Here is a 22,445-nt window from a genome sequence, read left to right as displayed (position 1 = left end):
CTCTACAATGTTCTCTGTTCTTTTTAATTTGCTTTTCTTAATCCTCCTCCTCTATTTACCCTCGCCACCACCGTGCCTCTCCATCCCTTTATCTCTGCCCTCTTCCTCATCCCCTCCTCTCCCTTCTCCTCCTCTCCCTCTGTCATTGCAGGGCTGTCAGAGTTTTAGGGACCCAGTGAGCTGTGAAATCGCACAAATTGCTGTTGCTTTACGTCTGGCCCAGCGACAGAGGGAGAGAAAGAGAAAAGGAGTGCGAGAAAAGAGGGGGGAGAGAGATTTTCTGCTCCAACACTTCTGAACCTTTTCTGCCCCCCTTATTTAAACACACGGACACACAAGCACACGCACAGCTGCAAGACTGCATATCTCCACCATACCACCTCCACTTCACCACCTCCTTCTCTCAACATACAAGCCCTCTACCCCCCACAACAAGACACCTCCACCACTTTGCTTTAGTATCCGGGTCACTTCACAGAACAACTTGGTGAAGCAGCCTCAAGTGCGTTAAACCCCTAGACCTGGGAGAGCCATTTCAGCCACTTCTAATGAAAAGAACGCTTCCCCTAACACCCAAGTCACAAAAAGGCTAAAATAGAACATGCTGTGACTGTGTTTGCACTTGTGATGACTCCATGTTTTTTTCTATTTCAGTCAGACAGTAAGAACTAAGCAGGATATGTATACATCATACCTGACTTTACCTCATATTGGTCCAACCTTCTAATGATGAAGAAATGTCCAAAGCTATAACTTTTAATGTTATATTTTGGGTTGTCTATTGTTACACTTGTAATTCCACCCCAATCTATCCCATACTTTCTGCTTGCAACAATTTATTTAGATTTCCATGCATATCCATAACCTGAAATGTTATGAGCCAGCAAACCACATTATATGGATATATCCACATCAATTTGTAAAGATATTCCCATGAAACTTTCTGGCTTTATTTTGATGATATAATGCACCTGTGCATATATGATGGGTCTGTGACCATCCCTAAGGCTGGTACCTACAGCATTGGAGAATTGGGCAACTTTCTTCCCTTATGTCCATATTATTTGCCGTATACTACCATCATGTGGAGCAAAGCTGCTACTGCAAGTTGGCCCTTTTATTTTAATATTTGCATTGTTTCTATGCGCACTCACAGGGCCCAACACACACACACACAATGTCACCCCAACACACACAAACACTCACGCCATCATTTTTTCACTCATACATAATATGCACATACACTTATACTGACTCTACACACCCGCATGCAAGCTGCTGCTACTCTGTTTATCTTATATCCTGTTGCCTAGTCCCCTTATCCCTATACATATCTACCTCCATCACTCCAGTATCCCTGCACATGTAAATATGGTATTGGAACTGACTTTTTAAATATTTCCTGTATATAGTATGCTTACTTACTTTATTGTGTGTGTCATATTTCTTATTCTTATTTTTTTTCTAGTAATACATTGTTATTGATTATTGCATTGTTGGGTTTTGAGCTTACAAGAAAGGCATTTCACTGTACTTGTGCATGTGACATGAAAACGTGAAACAACCTCATTATTGATTGAGTTAGCTACCACTAGACGACGCTGTGACTTCGCCACCCACCTTGAAAATACCAAATACATGCGGAAGTGAATGCTCTTTTGGAGAAAATCAACATGAACTGTGTCTGTTCCCTAAAATGTCTTATTTTCGCTGTTTTTAACGTGTTCCTTTGAAATATCGTCGGTTCGTTCTCTTACCAATTTGTTGTTATCTCATCACCCGTGTTAGAAGTTGTTGGCTAGGTGCACATGCAGTCTTTAGTGCCCGGCTTTAATGTTTTTAAAAAATGAATTATTTCAATAGTAGAGCAATGTTCTCCTTTTTGCAAAACGAAGACGACGCTCGAGCAGTCGAAAATGCAGTTAGAACAGCGATACATACTGTTGTGAGTGTTATTTCTAGAATCAACAGTGCAAAAATACAAGAATATCAAAGGAAGTTGGGCGAGAAGGACAAAGAAAACGAAACGCTTAAACGCAAAGTTAAAACAGCAGAACAAGAGATCACAGCATTGCGAGGGTCCTTTGAATTTTCTGGAAATGAATGTCATCAAGTCAGGTCAAGCACTTATGCACTTTCACCAGAAATTCAAAGAGGGAAAATAATTTGCAATGAAAACGAGGTGTCAAGCAAAGCTGAGTGGAGAATAGATTTCCCCAGTGAGTATTGTCCCAAATGTTTTTATCCCAATATTTCACTCTTTGACACACTTTCCAACCCCTGGTTTTGTCCAAATATCTTTGTTTCGATCACAGGTCTCGTTGCAAGGACTCCTCCACAGGTTTTTTCCCAGTGCCAAGACACAGCTCTTCCCACTGGCGCATCAACTATGTATATGTCCCATCACCAGAACCCTACCTCCCATTCTACAGAAGAGTATGGGCTTTTAGCAGAGAGAAACAGAGGCCAGTCCCCATCACCCAGTCCAGTGATAAAAGAAGAGCCCTCTGACATTGAGACGTTCTACATTAAATGGGAGATGAGTGAGGAGGGCATTGGGGAGCAACGGGAGGTGCTAGGCCCGATACACGTCCTGGGAAAAGAGTACGAAGCCCACCAGAGGGGTGGAGCTCCAACCAGGCAAAGAGACGGAACTCACCCTGTTGCTGGTAGTCAGAGTGGACATGAGTATGGGGCGAGACCGACCAGGCATCTGAAAAGTATGCATGTGAATTGATTAAATTATAAAAATCCAAGTTAAATTCAGGTTTAAGAGGATCATGCCAACGGCAATATGGTTCTATTGTCTCAGGGAGGCTGTCAAGCGCAGAGACACAGCGGAGGTTCAGAGAGAGAGTCCGTGCTGACCCTGAGAAGTTCCGGGCCTACAAGGAGAAGGAACGACGCAGGTAAATGGTTACAGTACCTTTCACTACCACAGTCTGGGTGTCCACCTTCAATACAGTATTGATGAGAATATTGACATTAACTTGAATTCAATTAATCTTAATTCCATTTTCCTGCATGGAGAAGTTCATTGCATAGACATTTGAAAACATAGAGCATGCAATATGTTTAACTTTGTGATCATGTGTATGTACATTTGTTGTAGAATCTGTGTTCATACTCACTCTTTTTTTTCAGGAATCAGCAGAGGAAGGTGTCTATATCAGATCTTCCTGAAGAGACCCGCAGACTGAAAAGGGAGGCCTGGAGAGAAGCATCCAGACGCTGTCGTGCCCGCAAAATGTCCTCCCTCCAGACAAACCCCACACAGCCCTGCCACCTAACCCAGAACACAGAGACACCTGGGGGGACTAGGGGACACCCCGCAGGGGCAGGCAGTAGGGTGGGGGGGATTAGGCCTGCACAGCTGAGTTTAGGCTACTGAACAAAGATGGGGATTTGGGGATCATATTTGTTATCTCCTTTGTTGTTTGAGGGGACGATTTCTGTATCATATTGTAACGATCCAGTTATTCAATGAATTGGTTGAGGCTGTTCATGTTTTTATTTATTTAAATTAGTTCACATTGTACCCTTTGCTATTTGATTATTCACTGATTTACCACTAGAATGCGCTGTGATTGAGACGCCACACAAAAACATTTGAGACGTGACGCGCGCGGTCGGCGCGGCGGAAGTGAATTGCGACATAATCATTGAGATGTAATACAGTTACTCTCTAAAATATGTAAAAGGCATTTTGGGGGGAATATTTTATAAAAGTGTGAGTGCCTTTGAAATACCACATTTTCGTTCGCTTTCTCTCTTCTACAATTTTCAGGACTTCTGGAAGGTTGCAAACTGACGCACACATCGATAAAGTTGTTGGCTGCTGTTCAGCCAGCTGAGCTAGCTAGTAGTAACGTTACAGTGCCACAGACAAAGGTGTTAGCTAGTTATCAGTATCTTTGGTAGTGCTGCTTTACTCGGTGACTTGGCCAATTTAGCTAACTAGGTGACGTTAGGTTGTGTGGTTGATTATTATTTTTTAAATCTCCCTAGTAGAACAATGAATTCCTGTTTACAAAACGAAGAAAACGCTCGTGCAGTGGAAAATGCTATAAGGACAGCGGTAAATACTGTCATGGATGTTATTTACAATATGAACTGTACCAAAATACTGGAATATGAAAGGAAGGTGGCCGAGAGGGACAAAGAAAACGAAACGCTTAAATGTAAGCTTAAAAAAGCTGAAGACGAATTAACAGCATTTCGAGTAGGCCTATCCTTTGAATTTCCTGCTCTCTCACCAGAAAGAGATTTTGGGAAACCGATGTGCAATGAGAACGAGGTGGCAAGCGAAACTGATTGGAGAATGGATTTCCCCAGTGAGTAGCTATGTCCCAATTGCTTGGTTATCAGTAGTTCATAATACTGTACATTCCCACTCAGGACACCAGTGCATAAATGTCAGTGTGTGCATCATTATAGACAAACTATGATATAATGAGCATGAATGCATTCATAGCTGATATTCCCCATATGCTAAGGTTACACCATTGCTAATACTGAGGGAAATATGGTACATGACAGAAAATGTTTTCTCATGAGGTCATGTAGCTAACTACCCTACTTGCCTCAGTATATGTTGTGCAGATTATCATTGTGTAGTAGGTACTGCCCCATTTAGCATTGCAACGCCTATGCTGAGACATCTTCTTGTGCATGGTAACCAGCCTGCTGGTAAAGGCTACTTGAACATGTCTATGCTCAAACCTGGCCAGTTTGAGACCAACCCCAGCTTTAGATATAATGTATTTGTTTCAATCCCAGGTCTCGATGCAGGGACTCCTGGGCTTTCAGCAGAGAGAACCAGAGGCCAGTCCCCATCACCCAGTCCAGTTATAAAAGAGGAGCCTGCTGACACTGGGTCCTTCTACATCAAATGGGAGATGAGTGAGGAGAGCATTGCGGAGCAACAGGAGGGCCTAGGCCCGATGCACGTCCTGGGGAAAGAGTCTGATGGAACGTCTTCTGTTGCTGGTAGCCAGAGTCCAGGCGATAGACGTTCAGAACAGTCTGAGGAGACATCGACAGAGCGTGTGAAAAGTATGCTTGTGTGTCTTGTCTCTGTCCTTTTCTGTTTGTTGTTGTGTTTTTTATAGTAGAGTGGTGAGGGGATTGTGAAGTTGTAAGGGGTCCTATGGGTTTAAAAACAACTGTCTGCTATGCAGTTCACGGTAAAGTCCAAGTAAAATTCAGGTTTAAGTGGATAATGCCAATAACAATACGGTTCTATTGTCTCTTGACATCAGGGAGGCTGTCAAGCGCAGAGACACAGCGGCAATACAGAGAGAGAATCCGTGCTGACCCTGAGAAGTTGCGGGCCTACAAGGAGAGGGCAAAATGCAGGTATGACCTTTCACCCACACAGTCTGGGTGTCCACAGCTTCACTTAAATTGTGATTCAATTTAGTTAAGTTGTCTTGCAAAACATGGAGCATGCAATATTTCCGACATGTTTAGCATATCTTAGTGTTGTGACAGGCCTGGATTTTGGGTTGTCAATTATTGTTATTATCCTGTGAATGACTGTCACAAATCTACAGTAAAATACCCTCAATGTGTTTTGCAGTGTAATGTAGTAGATTACATTACAATATGGGCAATTTTTTCAGGCGGGAAAACAATACAGTAATCTTCTGTAATATAAAGCTTCCTTTTATATTACTGTAACATTACTGTACTTCACATAAAAACATATTTACTGTAATTGATGTCAGTAAAGCAGATTACCAGAGAAAACGGGGCGGCAGGTATCTTAGCGGTTAAGAGCGTTGGGCCAGTAACCGAAAGGTTGCTGGTTCAAATCCCAGAGCCGACTAGGTGAAACATCTGTCGATGTGCCCTTGAGCAAGGCACTTAACCATAATTGCTCCTGTAAGTCGCTCTGGATAAGAGTGTCTGCTAAATGACACATTTTTGTTAAAATCAACAACGCTTCACTGTCGGAAGACAGATATTTTTATTCTATTATTTTAATAGATATTTAAAAAATCATTGATTTGTCACGGAAGATCTGCTTAAAGTATAAATGGAAAAGGTTTATGGTCTAACCGGACAATATGTTGAGCCACTCAGCTCAGATGTCTTGGTTCCGATGCTACAGGCAGGATACGCTTCTGTCAATAGATCCCTATCAAAGAGACACCTCTTCTTGGACTGTCAACAGTGAAAGACCAGTACAAAATGATCCACCTTGTTACTAATGAGGACATGACAAATGGCCAAATTTAAAAGAAAATGGACTGTTACAAGAGCCTCCCATCATCATTGGCAATAAATATCTACCAGGATGCATTGGAGGTACCAAATCCTCTTGGCTCAGGCAAAAATAAATGTATAATAACATATTGGCTTTGTATAACACTGTGAACACTTGCCACACAAGCAACCATCAATTGATCCCATGCAATTGGTATTGCTTTTTAGGGAGGATGATGATGATGAGGATTGGATCAGCAACTTTCATGTCCCTTGGCAGCAGACGCCTGAAAGTCTCAGGCGAGCCATTGCAGAGGGACGAAGAGTCGAGGCGGCAGATAGGCGGCTGATGGTGAGGATCACCGTTGATGCAATGCGTGTACACTGCCTCAACCCCAACAAGAAAGTATGCGCAGAAATAGCCAAAGCCATAGTTTCAGAATATCCTGAGAGCTTTGCAGACCTGTCAAAAGAAGGGGAACTGCTTAGCAGAAGGTACTCCTCCTTGCTCACCCAAATAAAGACCAGAGTGGAGCATGTGAACCGGAACACTGAAAATAGAATACGCAGACCCAAGACGAGCAAAAAAGGGGAAAACAGCAACAGACAAGCCAAAACGGCAAGAACAAAAGTGGACAGTTATGGGTGCATCAACTGGCACCCACAGGACCTTCCGGAAGGAGAGACTCCTGAGTCCCTGGAAAACAAGAGACAGATTATGGCCACCATTTTCAACAGTGCAGGTCCCAGAGGTGTGGACAGGGGAGACGTGGATGAATTCATGAGGCTTACGTACATTAACCAACGCCACATGATAAATGCATGGCCAGCCCCAAGCATCGGTGACGTCAAGGAACAATGGCCTTTTCTTTTTACCAAGAGATGGCTTTGCGCCCACTTCCACATGCTCACTGGAGTTGAGATAGACCGCTGCCTCAGTGACGCTCTGCTGAGCAAGGGAAATACCATTGTCAATTTCTTCCGAAGTCAGAAACCCAATTGGAGGAGAGGCATCCAAAGTCTCCTCGATTACATTGAAGGTGATATAGGTGGAAACAACAAGGACCTCACCGCCTGTGCTGCCATTCTTCTGGTGCTGTCCCACTTCAGAGAGAAAGAGGACTCTCTCTTCCTTTTGGCTGATGTAAGTTATTGTGTGTGATTTTATCCAAATAAAAAAACATTATATTCTGATTGTTTCATAGTGGGACTATATACATTATACTGTGCTTTTGCACACATGATTGATCATATCAGGATTCAACAACCTTCTTATTTTTCTGTTTAATGTAGGTGAATGACACCCAGATGGATGTAGAGGCACAGCTGCATTTGCCGGCCACTCCAAGACTTATCATGCTTGGTAATGACAATATTTTGTGTATGGACCGGAGAGTATCATTGTTATGATGAGTTTCTGGGGTATCAAGTGATTACGAATGTAAGGATGTACTTAGACACTTTTGATGGGGAGTTCATATTAGATATTTAATATGTACCATGGTTAGTTATAACAGAAGGACAGAGCTTTGCCTCTACCATCTCCCTAACTCCAGAACAAAGATCCACTCTCTCTATATATACACTCTGTTACAAGTCTCTCCACGAACATCTGGTAATCCTCATGGGCATTCCCATTCTTTGATGTTATTACTCTTTACCCTAAGTCAGTATATCCTGTCCATCAATCATGCTATCATAAACATCAGTAATCTCCTTTGACATAACGGAATGTAGACTCAGTGGTACCAAACCACTTATCTAGTAACTCTAACCTGGTCCCCACAATACTATGACATGACATCATTACAATCATATTCATAACTCAGATTATGTCCATGGTGGGGCTAGATAAACCATCAGCAATGCATACTGGTACTTAATTACATAATGTTAACACTGCACAGAAGAATAGAACAACAAGATGAATTCTAGCCAAAAAACTGTAATGTTTAATTGTGGTGTAACAGAAATATATTGTTGTTTAGGCCTATATTAGAAAATATATTGTGTAACACAATCATTATTACTGTATACTTCAGGGAGTTCCCTGCTGGCTTCGTCTAAGTGGATGGTGTCGATCGAGGGGAGAGTGGTCTGTGTTTTGGACAATCAGTCCGACTTTGCTGCTGCCCTCTCTGTGCTCTTCGGATGTTTCTACGTGTTCAATACAGAGTACCAGGAGACAGCCTCAGCAACACTGGAGCTTATTCAGAGGCAATTATTGAACATTTATTGATCCAGCTCTTACATTTATCTTGCATGCCTTGCAGTTAAAATACATTTAGTCTTTGGCATCTCAGTTTTGAGACTCTTACCTAAGGTAGCAAAGGGAGGGTATATTACTTGCCACTTTCGTTTACCAGTAAACTACCAGAATTTTGTTATCTTTCAAGGATTTTATGTAATCTATTAGAAGACATAGTTGCCCTTTTGGGTACCTCAGATTATCACAGGTGTCTATAATTATCTCTGGCCCTCTGTGTGGCCTTATCACACGTACACTACCGTTCAAAAGTTTGGGGTCACTTAGAAATGTCCTTGTTTTCGAAAGAAATTCAATTTTTTGTCCATTAAAATAACATCAAATTGATCAGAAATACAGTGTAGACATTGTTAATGTTGTAAATGGCTATTGTAGCTGGAAACGGCAGATTTTTAATGGAATATCAACATAGGCATACAGAGGCCCATTATCAGCAACCATCAGTCCTGTGTTCCAATGGCACATTGTGTTTGCTAATCCAAGTTTATCATTTTAAAAGGCTAATTGATCATTAGAAACCCCTTTTGAAATTAAGTTAGCACAGCTGAAAACTGTTGTGCTGATTTAAAGAAGCAATAAAACTGGACTTCTTGAGACTAGTTGAGTATCTGGAGCATCAGCAATTGTGGGTTCGATTACAGCCTCAAAATGGCCAGAAACAAATAACTTTCTTCTGAAACTCATCAGTCTATTCTTGTTCTGAGAAATGAAGGCTATTCCAGGTGAGAAATTGCCAAAAATTGAAGATCTCGTACAACGCTGTCTACTACTCCCTTCACAGAACTGCGCAAACTGGCTCTAACCAGAATAGAAAGAGGAGAGGGAGGCCCCGGTGCACAACTGAGCAAGAGGACAAATACATAGAGGCGCCTCACAGGTCCTCAACTGGCAGCTTCATTAAATAGTACCCGCAAAACACCAGTCTCAACGTCAGCAGTGAAGAGGCGACTCCGGGATGCTGACCTTCTATGCAGAGTTGCAAAGAAAAAGCCATATCTCAGACTGCCCATCTTAATCTTTTCTTTTTATTGGCCAGTCTGAGATACAGTGAGGGAAAAAAGTATTTGATCCCCTGCTGATTTTGTACGTTTGCCCACTGACAAAGACATGATCAGTCTATCATTTTAATGGTAGGTTTATTTGAACAGTGAGAGACAGAATAACAACAAACAAATCCAGAAAAACGCATGTCAGAAATGTTATGAATTGATTTGCATTTTAATGAGGGAAATAAGTATTTGACCCCCTCTCAATCAGAAAGATTTCTGGCTCCCAGGTGTCTTTTATACAGGTAACAAGCTGAGATTAGGAGCACACCTAATCTCAGCTTGTTACCTGTATAAAAGACACCTGTCCACAGAAGCAATCAATCAATCAGATTCCAAACTCTCCACCATGGCCAAGACCAAAGAGCTCTCCAAGGATGTCAGGGACAAGATTGTAGTCCTACACAAGGCTGGAATGGGCTACAAGACCATCGCCAAGCAGCTTGGTGAGATGGTGACAACAGTTGGTGCGACTATTCGCAAATGGAAGAAACACAAAAGACCTGTCAATCTCCCTCGGCCTGGGGCTCCATGCAAGATCTCACCTTGTGGAGTTGCAATGATCATGAGAACGGTGGGGAATCAGCCCAGAACTACACGGGAGGAGGATCTTGTCAATGATCTCAAGGCAGCTGGGACCATAGTCACCAAGAAAACAATTGGTAACACACTACGCCATGAAGGACTGAAATCCTGCAGCGCCCGCAAGTTCCCCCTGCTCAAGAAAGCACATATACAGGCCCGTCTGAAGTTTGCCAATGAACATCTGAATGATTCAGAGGAGAACTGGGTGAAAGTGTTGTGGTCAGATGAGACCAAAATCGAGGTCTTTGGCATCAACTCAACTCGCCGTGTTTGGAGGAGGAGGAATGCTGCCTATGACCCCAAGAACACCATCCCACCGTCAAACATGGAGGTGGAAACATTATGCTTTGGGGGTGTTTTTCTGCTAAGGGGACAGGACAACTTTACCGCATCAAAGGGACGATGGACGGGGCCATGTACCGTGAAGTCTTGGGTGAGAACCTCCTTCCCTCAGCCAGGGCATTGAAAATGGGTCGTGGATGGGTATTCCAGCATGACAATTACCCAAAACACACGGCCAAGGCAACAAAGGAGTGGCTCAAGAAGAAGCACATTAAGATCCTGGAGTGGCCTAGCCAGTCTCCAGACCTTAATCCCATAGAAAATCTGTGGAGGGAGCTGAAGGCTTGAGTTGCCAAACGTCAGCCTCGAAACCTTAATGACTTGGAGAAGATCTGCAAAGAGGAGTGGGACAAAATCCCTCCCGAGTGGAGCAGTGGTCTAAGGCACTGCATCGCAGTGCTAGCTGTGCCACTAGAGATCCTGGTTCGAATCCAGGCTCTGTCGTGGCCGGCCGCGACCAGGAGACCCATGGGGCGGCGCACAATTGGCCCAGCGTCGTCCAGGGTAGGGGAGGGAATGGCCGGCAGGGGATGTAGCTCAGTTGGTAGAGCATGGCGTTTGCAACGCCAGGGTTGTGGGTTCGATAAAATAATGTATGTGCTAACTGTAAGTTGCTCTGGATAAGAGCGTCTGCTAAATGACTAAAATGTAAAATGTAATTAAAATGCAAATCAATTTATAACATTTTTGACATGTGTTTTTCTGGATTTTTTTGTTGTTATTCTGTCTCTCACTGTTCAAATAAACCTACCATTATAGACTGATCATGTCTTTGTCAGTGGGCAAACGTACAAAATCAGCAGGGGATCAAATACTTTTTTCCCTCACTGTATCTCAGACTGGCCAATAAAAAGAAAAGATTAAGATGGGCAGTCTGAGATATGGCTTTTTCTTTGCAACTCTGCCTAGAAGGTCAACATCCCGGAGTCGCCTCTTCACTGTTGACGTTGAGACTGGTGTTTTGCGGGTACTATTTAATGAAGCTGACAGTTGAGGACCTGTGAGGTGTCTGTTTCTCAAACTAGACACTCTAATGTATTTGTCCTCTTGCTCAGTTGTGCACCGGGGCCTCCCACTCCTCTTTCTATTCTGGTTAGAGCCAGTTTGCGCTGTTCTGTGAAGGGAGTAGTACACAGCGTTGTACGAGATCTTCAGTTTTTAGAAATTTCTCGCATGGAATAGCCTTCATTTCTCAGAACAAGAATAGACTGATGAGTTTCAGAAGAAAGTTATTTGTTTCTGGCCATTTTGAGGCTGTAATCGAACCCACAATTGCTGATGCTCCAGATACTCAACTAGTCTCAAGAAGGCCAGTTTTATTGCTTCTTTAATCAGCACAACAGTTTTCAGCTGTGCTAACATAATTGCAAAAGGGTTTTCTAATGATCAATTAGACTTTTAAAATGATAAACTTGGATTAGCAAACACAACGTGCCATTGGAACACAGGACTGATGGTTGCTGATAATGGGCCTCTGTACGCCTATGTAGATATTTCATTAAAAATCGGCAGTTTCCAGCTACAATAGCCATTTACAACATTAACAATGTCTACACTGTATTTCTGATCAATTTTATGTTATTTTAATGGACAAAAAAAATGCTTTTCTTTCGAAAACAAGGACATTACTAAGTGACCCCAAACTTTTGAACGGTAGTGTAAATATATGAAATAATTAAATACGATTATTTTAAAATAAAAAAATAGAAAAACAAAGCTGTAAAACATTATCCTAAATATAAACCATCAACTTAGTTAATACCATTAGTGTTTAATATGAGGGTTTCAGCATGAAATATCCTTTATATATTTTGTACACACTTTTATTTATTTTTCTATGTCAATATGTATTTTTGGTCAATGTTTTGGCATCAAACTGGTGGCTGTTGTGAAACAAGTCAATAGTTGGAAGAGTTGCAGAGTCAATTGAAAATAATGCCATTGTTGATTAGATGCTTTTTCCATTAATTAGGCTATTTTCTGTTTAACCATATGGTCTATCTACTAGAAACTCATGGACAATATGGACACAGATATAAAAAAAAAAAGGAATACTATATATGAAAACATATATTTTAAGTTATTCATGTATACATTTTCCAAAGTTATGATAGATTGCCATAGATTTTCTCTTAATTACCAAAATTACTGAAGATTCCGGTAACTTTGGTAAATTACCGGTAGCTTTGCCACCCGAAATTAAAGAATTGTGAAAGCAATGCCTGATTGCCTGGTTTGACTAACTATTCCATGTTGACTGTTTAGGTTTCTAGTAGGGATCAACCCAGATGAAGGAACCAAATGCTCGTCATACCTTGATTCAGAACCCGGGGTGAGCCGCAGGACTGGAAGAGTTGTGCAGAGGAAGACCGATGCAGTTGCCACCTTCCTCAAAGACCTGACTGAATTTGAATAGTAGAACCAGTTTCATAGGAGATGCACACACACAAACAAGGATGCACATACAGTGGGGAAAAAAAGTATTTAGTCAGCCACCAATTGTGCAAGTTCTCCCACTTAAAAAGATGAGAGAGGCCTGTAATTTTCATCATAGGTACACGTCAACTATGACAGACAAAATTAGAATTTTCTTTCCAGAAAATCACATTGTAGGATTTTTAATGAATTTATTTGCAAATTATGGTGGAAAATAAGTATTTGGTCAATAACAAAAGTTTCTCAATACTTTGTTATATACCCTTTGTTGGCAATGACACAGGTCAAACGTTTTCTGTAAGTCTTCACAAGGTTTTCACACACTGTTGCTGGTATTTTGGCCCATTCATCCATGCAGATCTCCTCTAGAGCAGTGATGTTTTGGGGCTGTCGCTGGGCAACACAGACTTTCAACTCCCTCCAATGATTTTCTATGGGGTTGAGATCTGGAGACTGGCTAGGCCACTCCAGGACCTTGAAATGCTTCTTACGAAGCCACTCCTTCGTTGCCCGGGCGGTGTGTTTGGGATCATTGTCATGCTGAAAGACCCAGCCACGTTTCATCTTCAATGCCCTTGCTGATGGAAGGAGGTTTTCACTCAAAATCTCACGATACATGGCACTCATTCATTCTTTCCTTTACACGGATCAGTCGTCCTGGTCCCTTTGCAGAAAAACAGCCCCCAAAGCATGATGTTTCCACCCCCCATGCTTCACAGTAGGTATGGTGTTCGTTGGATGCAACTCAGCATTCTTTGTCCTCCAAACACGACTTGAGTTGAGTTTTTACCAAAAAGTTATATTTTGGTTTCATCTGACCATATGACATTCTCCCAATCCTCTTCTGGATCATCCAAATGCACTCTAGCAAACTTCAGACGGGCCTGGACATGTACTGGCTTAAGCAGGGGGACACGTCTTGCACTGCAGGATTTGAGTCCCTGGCGGCGTAGTGTGTTACTGATGGTAGGCTTTGTTACTTTGGTCCCAGCTCTCTGCAGGTCATTCACTAGGTCCCCCCGTGTGGTTCTGGGATTTTGCTCACCGTTCTTGTGATAATTTTGACCCCACAGGGTGAGATCTTGCGTGGAGCCCCAGATCGAGGGAGATTATCAGTGGTCTTGTATGTCTTCCATTTCCTGATAATTGTTCCCACAGTTGATTTATTCAAACCAAGCTGCTTACCTATTGCAGATTCAGTCTTCCCAGCCTGGTGCAGGTCTACAATTTTGTTTCTGGTGTCCTTTGACAGCTCTTTGGTCTTGGCCATAGTGGAGTTTGGAGTGTGACTGTTTGAGGTTGTGGACAGGTGTCTTTTATACTGATAACAAGTTCAAACAGGTGCCATTAATACAGGTAACGAGTGGAGGACAGAGGAGCCTCTTAAAGAAGAAGTTACAGGTCTGTGAGAGCCAGAAATCTTGCTTGTTTGTAGGTGACCAAATACTTATTTTCCACCATAATTTGCAAATAAATTCATTAAAAATCCTACAATGTGATTTTCTGGAATTGTTTTCCTCAATTTGTCTGTCATAGTTGACGTGTACCTATGATGAAAATTACAGGCCTCTCTCATCTTTTTAAGTGGGAGAACTTGCACAATTGGTGGCTGAATAAATACTTTTTTTCCCCACTGTAGATGATGCATAGCTTCAAATCTTGCAATGTTGCTCTTGTTTAATATCAATCAATCACCACTACAGATTGAAATTGAGTTCTATCATGATATGCATCTTGGAATATTTGTCCTATGTTTCTGTTGGCCGGCCCTGTCTGTGATGGGGAAACATGATTTTATAACTTTTATGTTATAATGATGTTCTAAAGGATTACCGGGAGTGTTATTTTTTTTTGTTGTTGACAGATTTCTGTAAGACGTTTTGTTGACAAAATCAGTGTAAATTCTGATAAATTCTGTTTTGTTACGGAATGTTTTGGAGTTCCCATTTCACTACAGTGTTAAAGAGGCAGTGTAGTTAAATGTGGTTTTCCTTCTTTTTTAAAATATATTACCACACAATGAGGTTGAAATAAAACTCAGAAATTGTGAAAATGATGCCCTTTTTGTGTGAGCTGTTTGAAAATTGCCTGGAATTTCAGCCTGTTCAGGTGGGTTGGAACTTTTGGCCCACATCATGACGTCACAATGTGATCTGATTTATAATAGACCAATGACTGTTCATCTGGGTAAGGGGGTGGGCTCTAGACCATCCTATCAGCCAATCAGGTCTGTGTATGTAAATACTGTATCTTCAAATGTTTCGTAACGCCAACACGATCAGACTGAGCATTTTAAGGGCGAAAGGAGGCTCAGGGAAATAAATGGTTCAACATACAGTATATGTTGGAGTTATTTTCATTAAATAAACACACAGTGATGTATTAGACTGCATGGGGGCTTTAAGCTGTTATCTTTTTCAATATAATTTATTTGTGATAAAATGTTCTGTTTTGGATTAAACTGCATTTTGCCACTGCCAATCTAGCTTGAGGAATGGAATTTGTCTACTGACAGTGCAGTGTTTTTCTCTGACTGGTAGCTGATCAATTTCGCACCTTGAATTACAGTAAAATGTTAAACAATTTTAAATACAATTGGCCATAAATCAATAAAATATCCATTAATCCCCCATTCATTCAACCTGTACTTGATGTGTGTGCTCTACTGCTGAATAGGTTATTTAACGTTTTTTGCACTTGAATGGGATTAATAGGGAGTGGGGAGGCTATCCTTAAGGCTATGATATGATCAAAACCCACCCAATCTAGCTGATTGTAATAGGCCACACTCAAGGTCCCTGTTCAAGAGGTAATGTTGACTGCAACTACTGTTTATTGTCAAATCAAATGTGAAACCCATGTGCTCTCCTTGACGCATTTCTGTTTGTTTCTTTGTTCATTCTTTATCAAATTTAACCAATAGAACTCATGGCTCAACGAAGAAGGTGTGTGACAACTGCAAAAAGTTGTTAAATTGTGCTTCTAAAATATGTGAGAGCTGCAAAGCTGTGCAGCCTTTCAAGAAATACCACAAATTACGCAATAAGGCAATGGACAAGAGACTGATGGAGTGGTCGAGAAATACCATCCTGCACAACAACGTTGCCAGGTTCCTGGACTCACTTTTCATAATGGTAACCCTCTACATTTCTGGACACATTCTTAACTAATTCCTATTGTATTTCTAATTAGCAGCCATCTGATTGAAATGATCATTCTGTAAACCCTTTTGTGTTCTTCAGCTCCGGAAAGTGCATGCTCTGGGCTTTAGGCCCGTCCTCCTCATAGGGAAGCAGTCCCGTGGAGGCTGCTGGGGAGTAGAAATCATGACGCCTACCAACCCTCAGCCAGGTCTGGAGGAGGTCTACCTCCAGGAGCTGCTCAAATACTATGAATCTTTATTGAAGCGTAAGTTACTCGCCACAGCATACACAACATACACTGAGTGTACAAAACATTAAGGACACCTGCTCTTTCCATGACAGACTGACCAGGTGAATCCATGTGAAAGCTATGATCCTTTATTGATGTCACTTGTTAAATCCACTTCAATCAGTGTAGATGCAGGGGAGGAGAGGTTAAAGAAGGATTTCTAAGCCTTGTGACAATTGAGAAATGGATTGTGTATGTGTGCCATTCAGAGGGTTAATGTGCAAGACAAAATATTTAAGTGCCTTTCAATGGGGTATGGTAGTAGGTGTCCTTAATGTTTTGTACACTCAGTGTACTTTCAACAGCATATACCAACAACTCCCCTCTGTGTAACAACACATTAAAGTGAAGATTGCAGAACGTATGCTACATTATTTTATTGAAGATATACCTTGCATAAAAAATACCTTTCATTTTTCTTCAAACAGATATCCCTGACAACCAGCCCCCCACCAACTCCACAGAAGCCACCAGTGGTAGTATGCTGGAAGAACAGGAAGGAGAGGAGGGTGACGTTAGCACTGGGGAAGGAGTGGACGAAAGGGCTGCAGATGTGGGAGAAGACGATGGAGATAGAACTGAGGGAGATGAAGAGGACATGGAACCTGACTACCAGCCACCTGCCAAGAACACAAAGTAGAGGGAGCTGCACTACACCACAGAGGTGTGCTCTCCAAACTCTGTTTTGCCATAATAGTGTTTTTAAAATGTTGTGCAACAGCTGTATGCATTTTCATGTTTTCTATCAAGCATCTGTCTGTGTGAGAGGCCCGATAAATAAATGAATTAAGGCAGCAAAACAGCATCATTCATTATTTTAATCTCCTTGTAGAAATGTACCACTCCAAACAAAATAAATACATTTACTGAAATGTAAAACAATGACTGTCCACCAAGGTTTAGGCTTACTTCAATTTGCTCATGGTCTGTATTTATGACTGTGGTTATCTAATCTAAGTTTATTGGTCGCGTACACAGATTTGCAGATGTTATCGCAGGTGCAGTGAAATGCTTGTGTTTCTACCTCCAACAGAGCAGCAATAATACCTAGAAAACAATAAGCACATCATCCAAAAGTAAAGGTCAGGCGGTTATACTACCACAGACCTAGTGTGTGTATGTGTTGTGGAGCCTGTGTTCACATCCATTCTTTCTTCAGGTATTATCAGAAGAGGGTGCTGATATCAGACCTACCTGAAGAGACCCAGAGACTGCAGAGGGAGGCCTGGAGAGAAGCATCCAGACGCCGTCGTGCCCGCAAAATGTCATCCGTTCAGACGAACCCCACACAGCCCTGCCACCTCCCCCAGAATACAGAGACACCTGGGGGGACTAAGGGACACCGCAGGGGCAGGCAGTAGGGTGGAAAGTTTGGATAGCTACTGGACAGTCTTCTTTTGACATTCCATACAGACCACTTACTTAAAATGGCCGGTAACAAACATTTCTGGACTGAATAGATACCTGGTTCATCTCTGAAATTGATGTAATGTAGCCTGTCAACAGGAGGCACTGTTTGTGCATGTTCAGGAGTTTCCTGACAGGTTGAATTTACAGGTGTACCTTCTCAGCGTCCATACTTGTAGCGTTATTCTATCAGATGTTCAATTTAGCATAAACTGTTACCAGTTTGTAATAGCAATAAAGCGAGACACATGTTTTTCCTTTTTCATTTAGACATACTGTCCATCTTTTGCACATGAATAACATTTAACAAACTGAAGTATTTTTCTGAATTTCAAATGGTCCTGATCTGAAACAATTGGATAGGTGTTATAGAATTATTATGACCAAAATAAATCCCTTGATTTTGGAAGAATATTACTTATTGATATCTTTATTACCTTATCATCGAACAGGTTTGAATAACCTTATTAAGAGCCGAGGTGGCAGCCTACCTGGATCCTCTCCATTTGCATACCTCCGTAAAACTGGTGTTGAAGATGCTCTGTTCTATCTCCTACACAGAGCACCTGTAGAAGCCTGGCTGTGTGATGAGAACAATGTTCTTTGACTTCTCCAGTGCATTCAATACCATACAACCCCACCTGCTGGCCCAAAAGATAAAGGACATTCATGTCAACCCACACATAATCACATAGATTGTGATCTGACCAATAGACCACGATTCGTAAGACTGAACCAGGCAGTATCAGATCGGATATGTACAAACATGGGGGCCCCGCAAGGGACGGTCCTGTCACCTTTCCTGTTTATCCTTTACACAAATGTCTTTACACACAACAATGAACTGATGACTCCTATAGTGAGCTGTGTGATGAGAGGAGATGATGCTCACCACAGGTAAACAACAGAGTCCTTTGTGAAATGGTGTGAGGCCAACCACCTGGACCTCAATCTACTAAAGACCAAAGAGCTAGTGGTAGATTTTAGGGGGAAAAAAGTTTTTCAGCAAATTTGTATTAATGGTAAAGACATCGGTACTGTTGACTCTTACAATAACTTGGGTGTAATAGTGGACAACAAGCTGAACTGGAAGGAGAATTCATACAGTGTCTACAAAAAAGCCCAATCCAGACTGTATTTTTAGGGAAGCTTATATTTTTTATTGTTGGTGACAAAATGCGTTGCATGTTCTACAGCAGTGTGGTGTGCTATACAGTACCATTGTGTGCTTTAATGGGAACGTAGCCAAGGAGGACTTAAACAAGCTTGACAAAATCATCAAGAAAGCCAGTGCTACAATCAGCTGCAGTCTAGAATCAATGCAGGACATATTCATAAAAAGGCTGCAAGCTAAGACACACCCACTCCACAGCACTGTTATGAAGCACCCACTCCACAGCACTGTAGTAAAGCACAGGAGCAGCGTCAGTAGCAGGTTCATCCTGCAAAGAAGCTGCACAGAGAGGTTTAGACGGTTGTTCTTATCCATAGCCATGAGGCTTCTTAATGAGTGTAATAATGAACTGATTTATTATGAATGTTGTTGCTGCTTGCTTCCCCAGAGTAGAATAGACAGCATTTCTTAACTCCTTTGAATCGAACTCTATCTTTTATGGCCTCTAAGGTACAGGTGCCTTCATACTGTATGTGTCTCTGTTTTGTATCATGTGTTTGTGTTACAGGAGGGGGTTGCAGTTCCGGAGCGACCCAGTAGGTGTCATCCTCCGACAACCTTAGGCACCTCCTCACTCACAGTCTGGACTAATCATGATCCTATTGGTGTCACCTGTGTCTACCTGTTCACCTATGTATTTATGCCCTCACTTCCCTGTGTTCCCTTGCTCAGTTTTCTCTGCTAGTTTCACTATGCCAAACAGTACTAATCAGTGTCTGATTGCGGGACGTATGGACAGGTACGTGAGAAGTGTTCTCCTTGTTTAGTTATTATTTCAGTCACAGTTAGTATTTCGTATTTTGGCTGGCAGCCTGGTTTCTGGAGTCTTATTTGCTCCACCCTTACAGAAAACTGAGCCAATATGGAATATGGACCCAGCGGAGGCAGCACAGTATCATAGCGCATTGGCAACGCAGGGAGCCATGCTGAACCAGCACGACCGCAGCCTGCAGCAGATCACGAGAATCTCCGCCAGCTGACGATCGCCGTGCAGAGCAATGGGAGGATATCCAGTTTTTCATTGTGGACTCTCCGGAGTGTCCCCTCATTCTCGGGCACCCCTGGCTGGTCGCCCACAAACCCCGGATAGACTGTTCCACGGGGCGGCTCATCCTGGAGGGAGGCTCCGCTCTAGTCCCGTTCCGGTCTCCACCGACCACTCATCAGCCCAAACCACCATCCCAGACCACCTACCAGTCCTCACCTCTTCCCCAGGTCCTGCACTCCGAACTGCCTACCACCCTAGCAGCGGTTGCCACCGGGAGGACGGCGGCTACAGACTCTGTCACCGGCCCAGACCTGGCAGGCGTTCCCGGGAGTATTGGGATCTGGGGGAGGTGTTTAGTAAGGCGTGCCAAGGGCCTACCTCCTCACAGGCCATATGACTGCACAATCAATCTCCTGACGGCTGCCATGCCCACACGAGGGTGATTGTTTTCCTTGTCCCAGCCGGAGACGCTGGCCATGAGGGAGTATATTGACGAGGCACTCGTCGAGGGTCACATCCGTACCTCTACCTCACCCGCGGGCGCGGACTTCTTCTTCGTGGGGAAAAAGGACGGTGGGCAGCGGCCGTGCATTGATTCCCGGGCGCTCAACGACATCACGGTGAAGAACCGCTACCCACTCCCCCTGATGACGGCATTCGAGTCGTTGCAGGGAACCCGGGTCTTCACTAAGCTGGACTTACGTAATGCCTAAAACCTGGTGAGGATTCGGGAGGGGGACGAGTGGAAGACGGTGTTTAACACACCCAGTGGGCATTACGAGTACCAAGTCATGCCGTTTGGTCTAGCCAACGTGCCTGCGGTGTTCCAGGCGTTGGTCAATGACGTACTCCGGGACCTTCTCGACTACAGCGTCTTCGTGTATTTGGGTGACATCCTCATATTTTCGAAGGACATGAGTGAACACCAGCATCATGTTCGGCAGGTCCTCCAACGCCTTCTCTGTCACCAGCTCTACATCAAGGCGGAGAAGTGTGTGTTCCACACTGAGACAGTCTCCTTCCTGGGGTTCATCGTCACCCAGGGGGACCTACGGATGTACCCAGCCAAGGTCAGCGCGGTACTGGATTGGCCCCAGCCCTCATCCCTCAAGCAACTACAATGGTTTTTAGGGTTCGCTAATTTTTATAGGCGATTTATTCACAATTTTAGCTCCCTAGCCGTTCCCCTGACAGCCCTTACCCAGACGAGCGTACGCTCCTTCGCCTTGACCCCGGAAGCGGGGAACGCATTTGATGCACTGAAGCGGCGCTTTACATCGGCCCCGGTCCTCGGGCATCCTGATCCGTCCCTGCCGTTCATTGTGGAGGTGGATGCTTCAGACGTTGCAGAGGGAGCAATCCTGTCCCAACGGTTCCTCAGGACGGTAAGACTCACCCCTGCGTGTTTTTCTCCCGTCGGCTATCCCCGACGGAGTGTAATTACAACGTGGGGAACTGTGAGCTGTTACCAGTCAAGCTCGCCCTGGGGAAGTGGAGACATTGGCTAGAGGGGGCCGCCCTCCATTCATTGTATGGACTGACCACAAGAACTTAGCCTACATTCAGGGGGCAAAGAGGATCAACTCGCGTCAGGCCAGGTGGGCGTTGTTCTTCACCAGGTTCTGGTTCACCATCTCATACTGCCCGGGGGTGAAGAACACCAAGCCTGACACGCTCTCTCAGCAGTTCGACCATGTGGACCTGGTGGAGAGGGATGACCCCATTGTCCCCAAACACACTGATTGCTGCCCCAGTTTCGTGAGGAATTGATAGGCTGGTCAGAGCAGCGCTACGGCGGGAGCCCGATCCGGGCGGAGGTCCATGGGGGAGGATGTACTTACCCAAGGCTGCACGCTCGCGACTGCTTCAGTGGGCGCACGCGTCCGACCTCACCAGCCATCCGGGGGGCGCCAGGATGTTGGAGTTCCTGCGTAGGAGGATCTGGTGGCCATCTGCTGAGGGGTATACGCGCACCTTTGTGGCTGCTTTCCCGGTGTGTGCGCACACAAAGAGCTCACGTCAGCCCGCGGCAGGGCTGCTCCGACCCCTGCCTATCCCCAAGCGCCCCTGGTCCCACACCCCCCTCTAATGGATACACAGTCATCCTGGTCGTTGTGGACCGGTTCTCGAAGGCTGCCCATTTTATTCCCCTTCCCAAACTCCCATCAGCCCGGGAGACGGCTAAGTTGGTGGTGCAGCACGTTTTCTGGGTCCATGGCCTTCCCCAAGATGTGGTGTCAGATCGGGGCCCTCAGTTCACCTCCAGGTTCTGGAAGGCGTTCGCCACCTGCCTCGGCGCCTCCGTCAGCTTGTCTTCCAGCTTCCATCCCCAGTCGAACGGGCAGACGGAGCGCGTCAACCCGGATCTGGAGCGGGTGCTGAGGTGATACGCCTCCAGCAACCCAGCTACGTGGAGTCAGCGACTGGTGTGGGCAGAGTACGCCCTCAACACCCTTCTCTGCTCGTCCACCGGCCTGTCCCCCTTCCAGTGCCAATACGGGTACCAACCCCCCCCCCCTATTCCCAGAGGAGGAGGCGGTGGTCCCGTAGGTCCAGGTC

General features: G+C 44.0%; 1 protein-coding gene across 2 annotated transcripts; it reads left to right on the top strand.

Moving 5' to 3' along the window:
• The first annotated feature begins 1,629 nt into the window (after window positions 1-1,629).
• On the top strand, window positions 1,630-18,136 carry LOC121543089. 2 transcript variants are annotated; one of them, XM_045225996.1, is made up of 10 exons: window positions 1,630-2,219; window positions 2,316-2,720; window positions 2,813-2,909; window positions 3,145-4,334; window positions 4,780-5,055; window positions 5,262-5,358; window positions 15,809-16,019; window positions 16,128-16,293; window positions 16,746-16,981; window positions 17,477-18,136. In XM_045225996.1, the coding sequence occupies exons 4-9, from the start codon at window positions 4,016-4,018 to the stop codon at window positions 16,955-16,957; spliced, it is 1,281 nt and encodes a 426-aa protein (XP_045081931.1). In that variant the 5' UTR covers window positions 1,630-2,219; window positions 2,316-2,720; window positions 2,813-2,909; window positions 3,145-4,015; the 3' UTR covers window positions 16,958-16,981; window positions 17,477-18,136. The 2 variants fall into 2 exon arrangements, with proteins under 2 accessions (XP_045081931.1, XP_045081929.1); XM_045225994.1 differs by lacking the exons at window positions 15,809-16,019; window positions 16,128-16,293; window positions 16,746-16,981; window positions 17,477-18,136 and adding exons at window positions 6,439-7,354; window positions 7,504-7,573; window positions 8,253-8,427; window positions 12,715-12,933.
• The last annotated feature ends 4,309 nt before the right edge of the window (window positions 18,137-22,445 follow it).

Source organism: Coregonus clupeaformis, chromosome 17 (genome assembly GCF_020615455.1).
Source record: "Coregonus clupeaformis isolate EN_2021a chromosome 17, ASM2061545v1, whole genome shotgun sequence".
In the NCBI taxonomy this organism is placed as follows: Eukaryota; Metazoa; Chordata; class Actinopteri; order Salmoniformes; family Salmonidae; genus Coregonus; species Coregonus clupeaformis.
Note: the sequence above shows the minus strand (reverse complement) of the source record. Positions and strands in the feature narration are given on the sequence as shown.

Coding starts and splice junctions, on each gene's coding strand:
- LOC121543089 (XM_045225994.1), top strand. CDS start 4,016: ATGAATTCCTGTTTACAAAACGAAGAAAACGCTCGTGCAGTGGAAAAT. Junction 4,335..4,779: donor TTGGAGAATGGATTTCCCCA/GTGAGTAGCTAT, acceptor TTTCAATCCCAG/GTCTCGATGCAGGGACTCCT. Junction 7,355..7,503: donor CTCTCTTCCTTTTGGCTGAT/GTAAGTTATTGT, acceptor TGTTTAATGTAG/GTGAATGACACCCAGATGGA.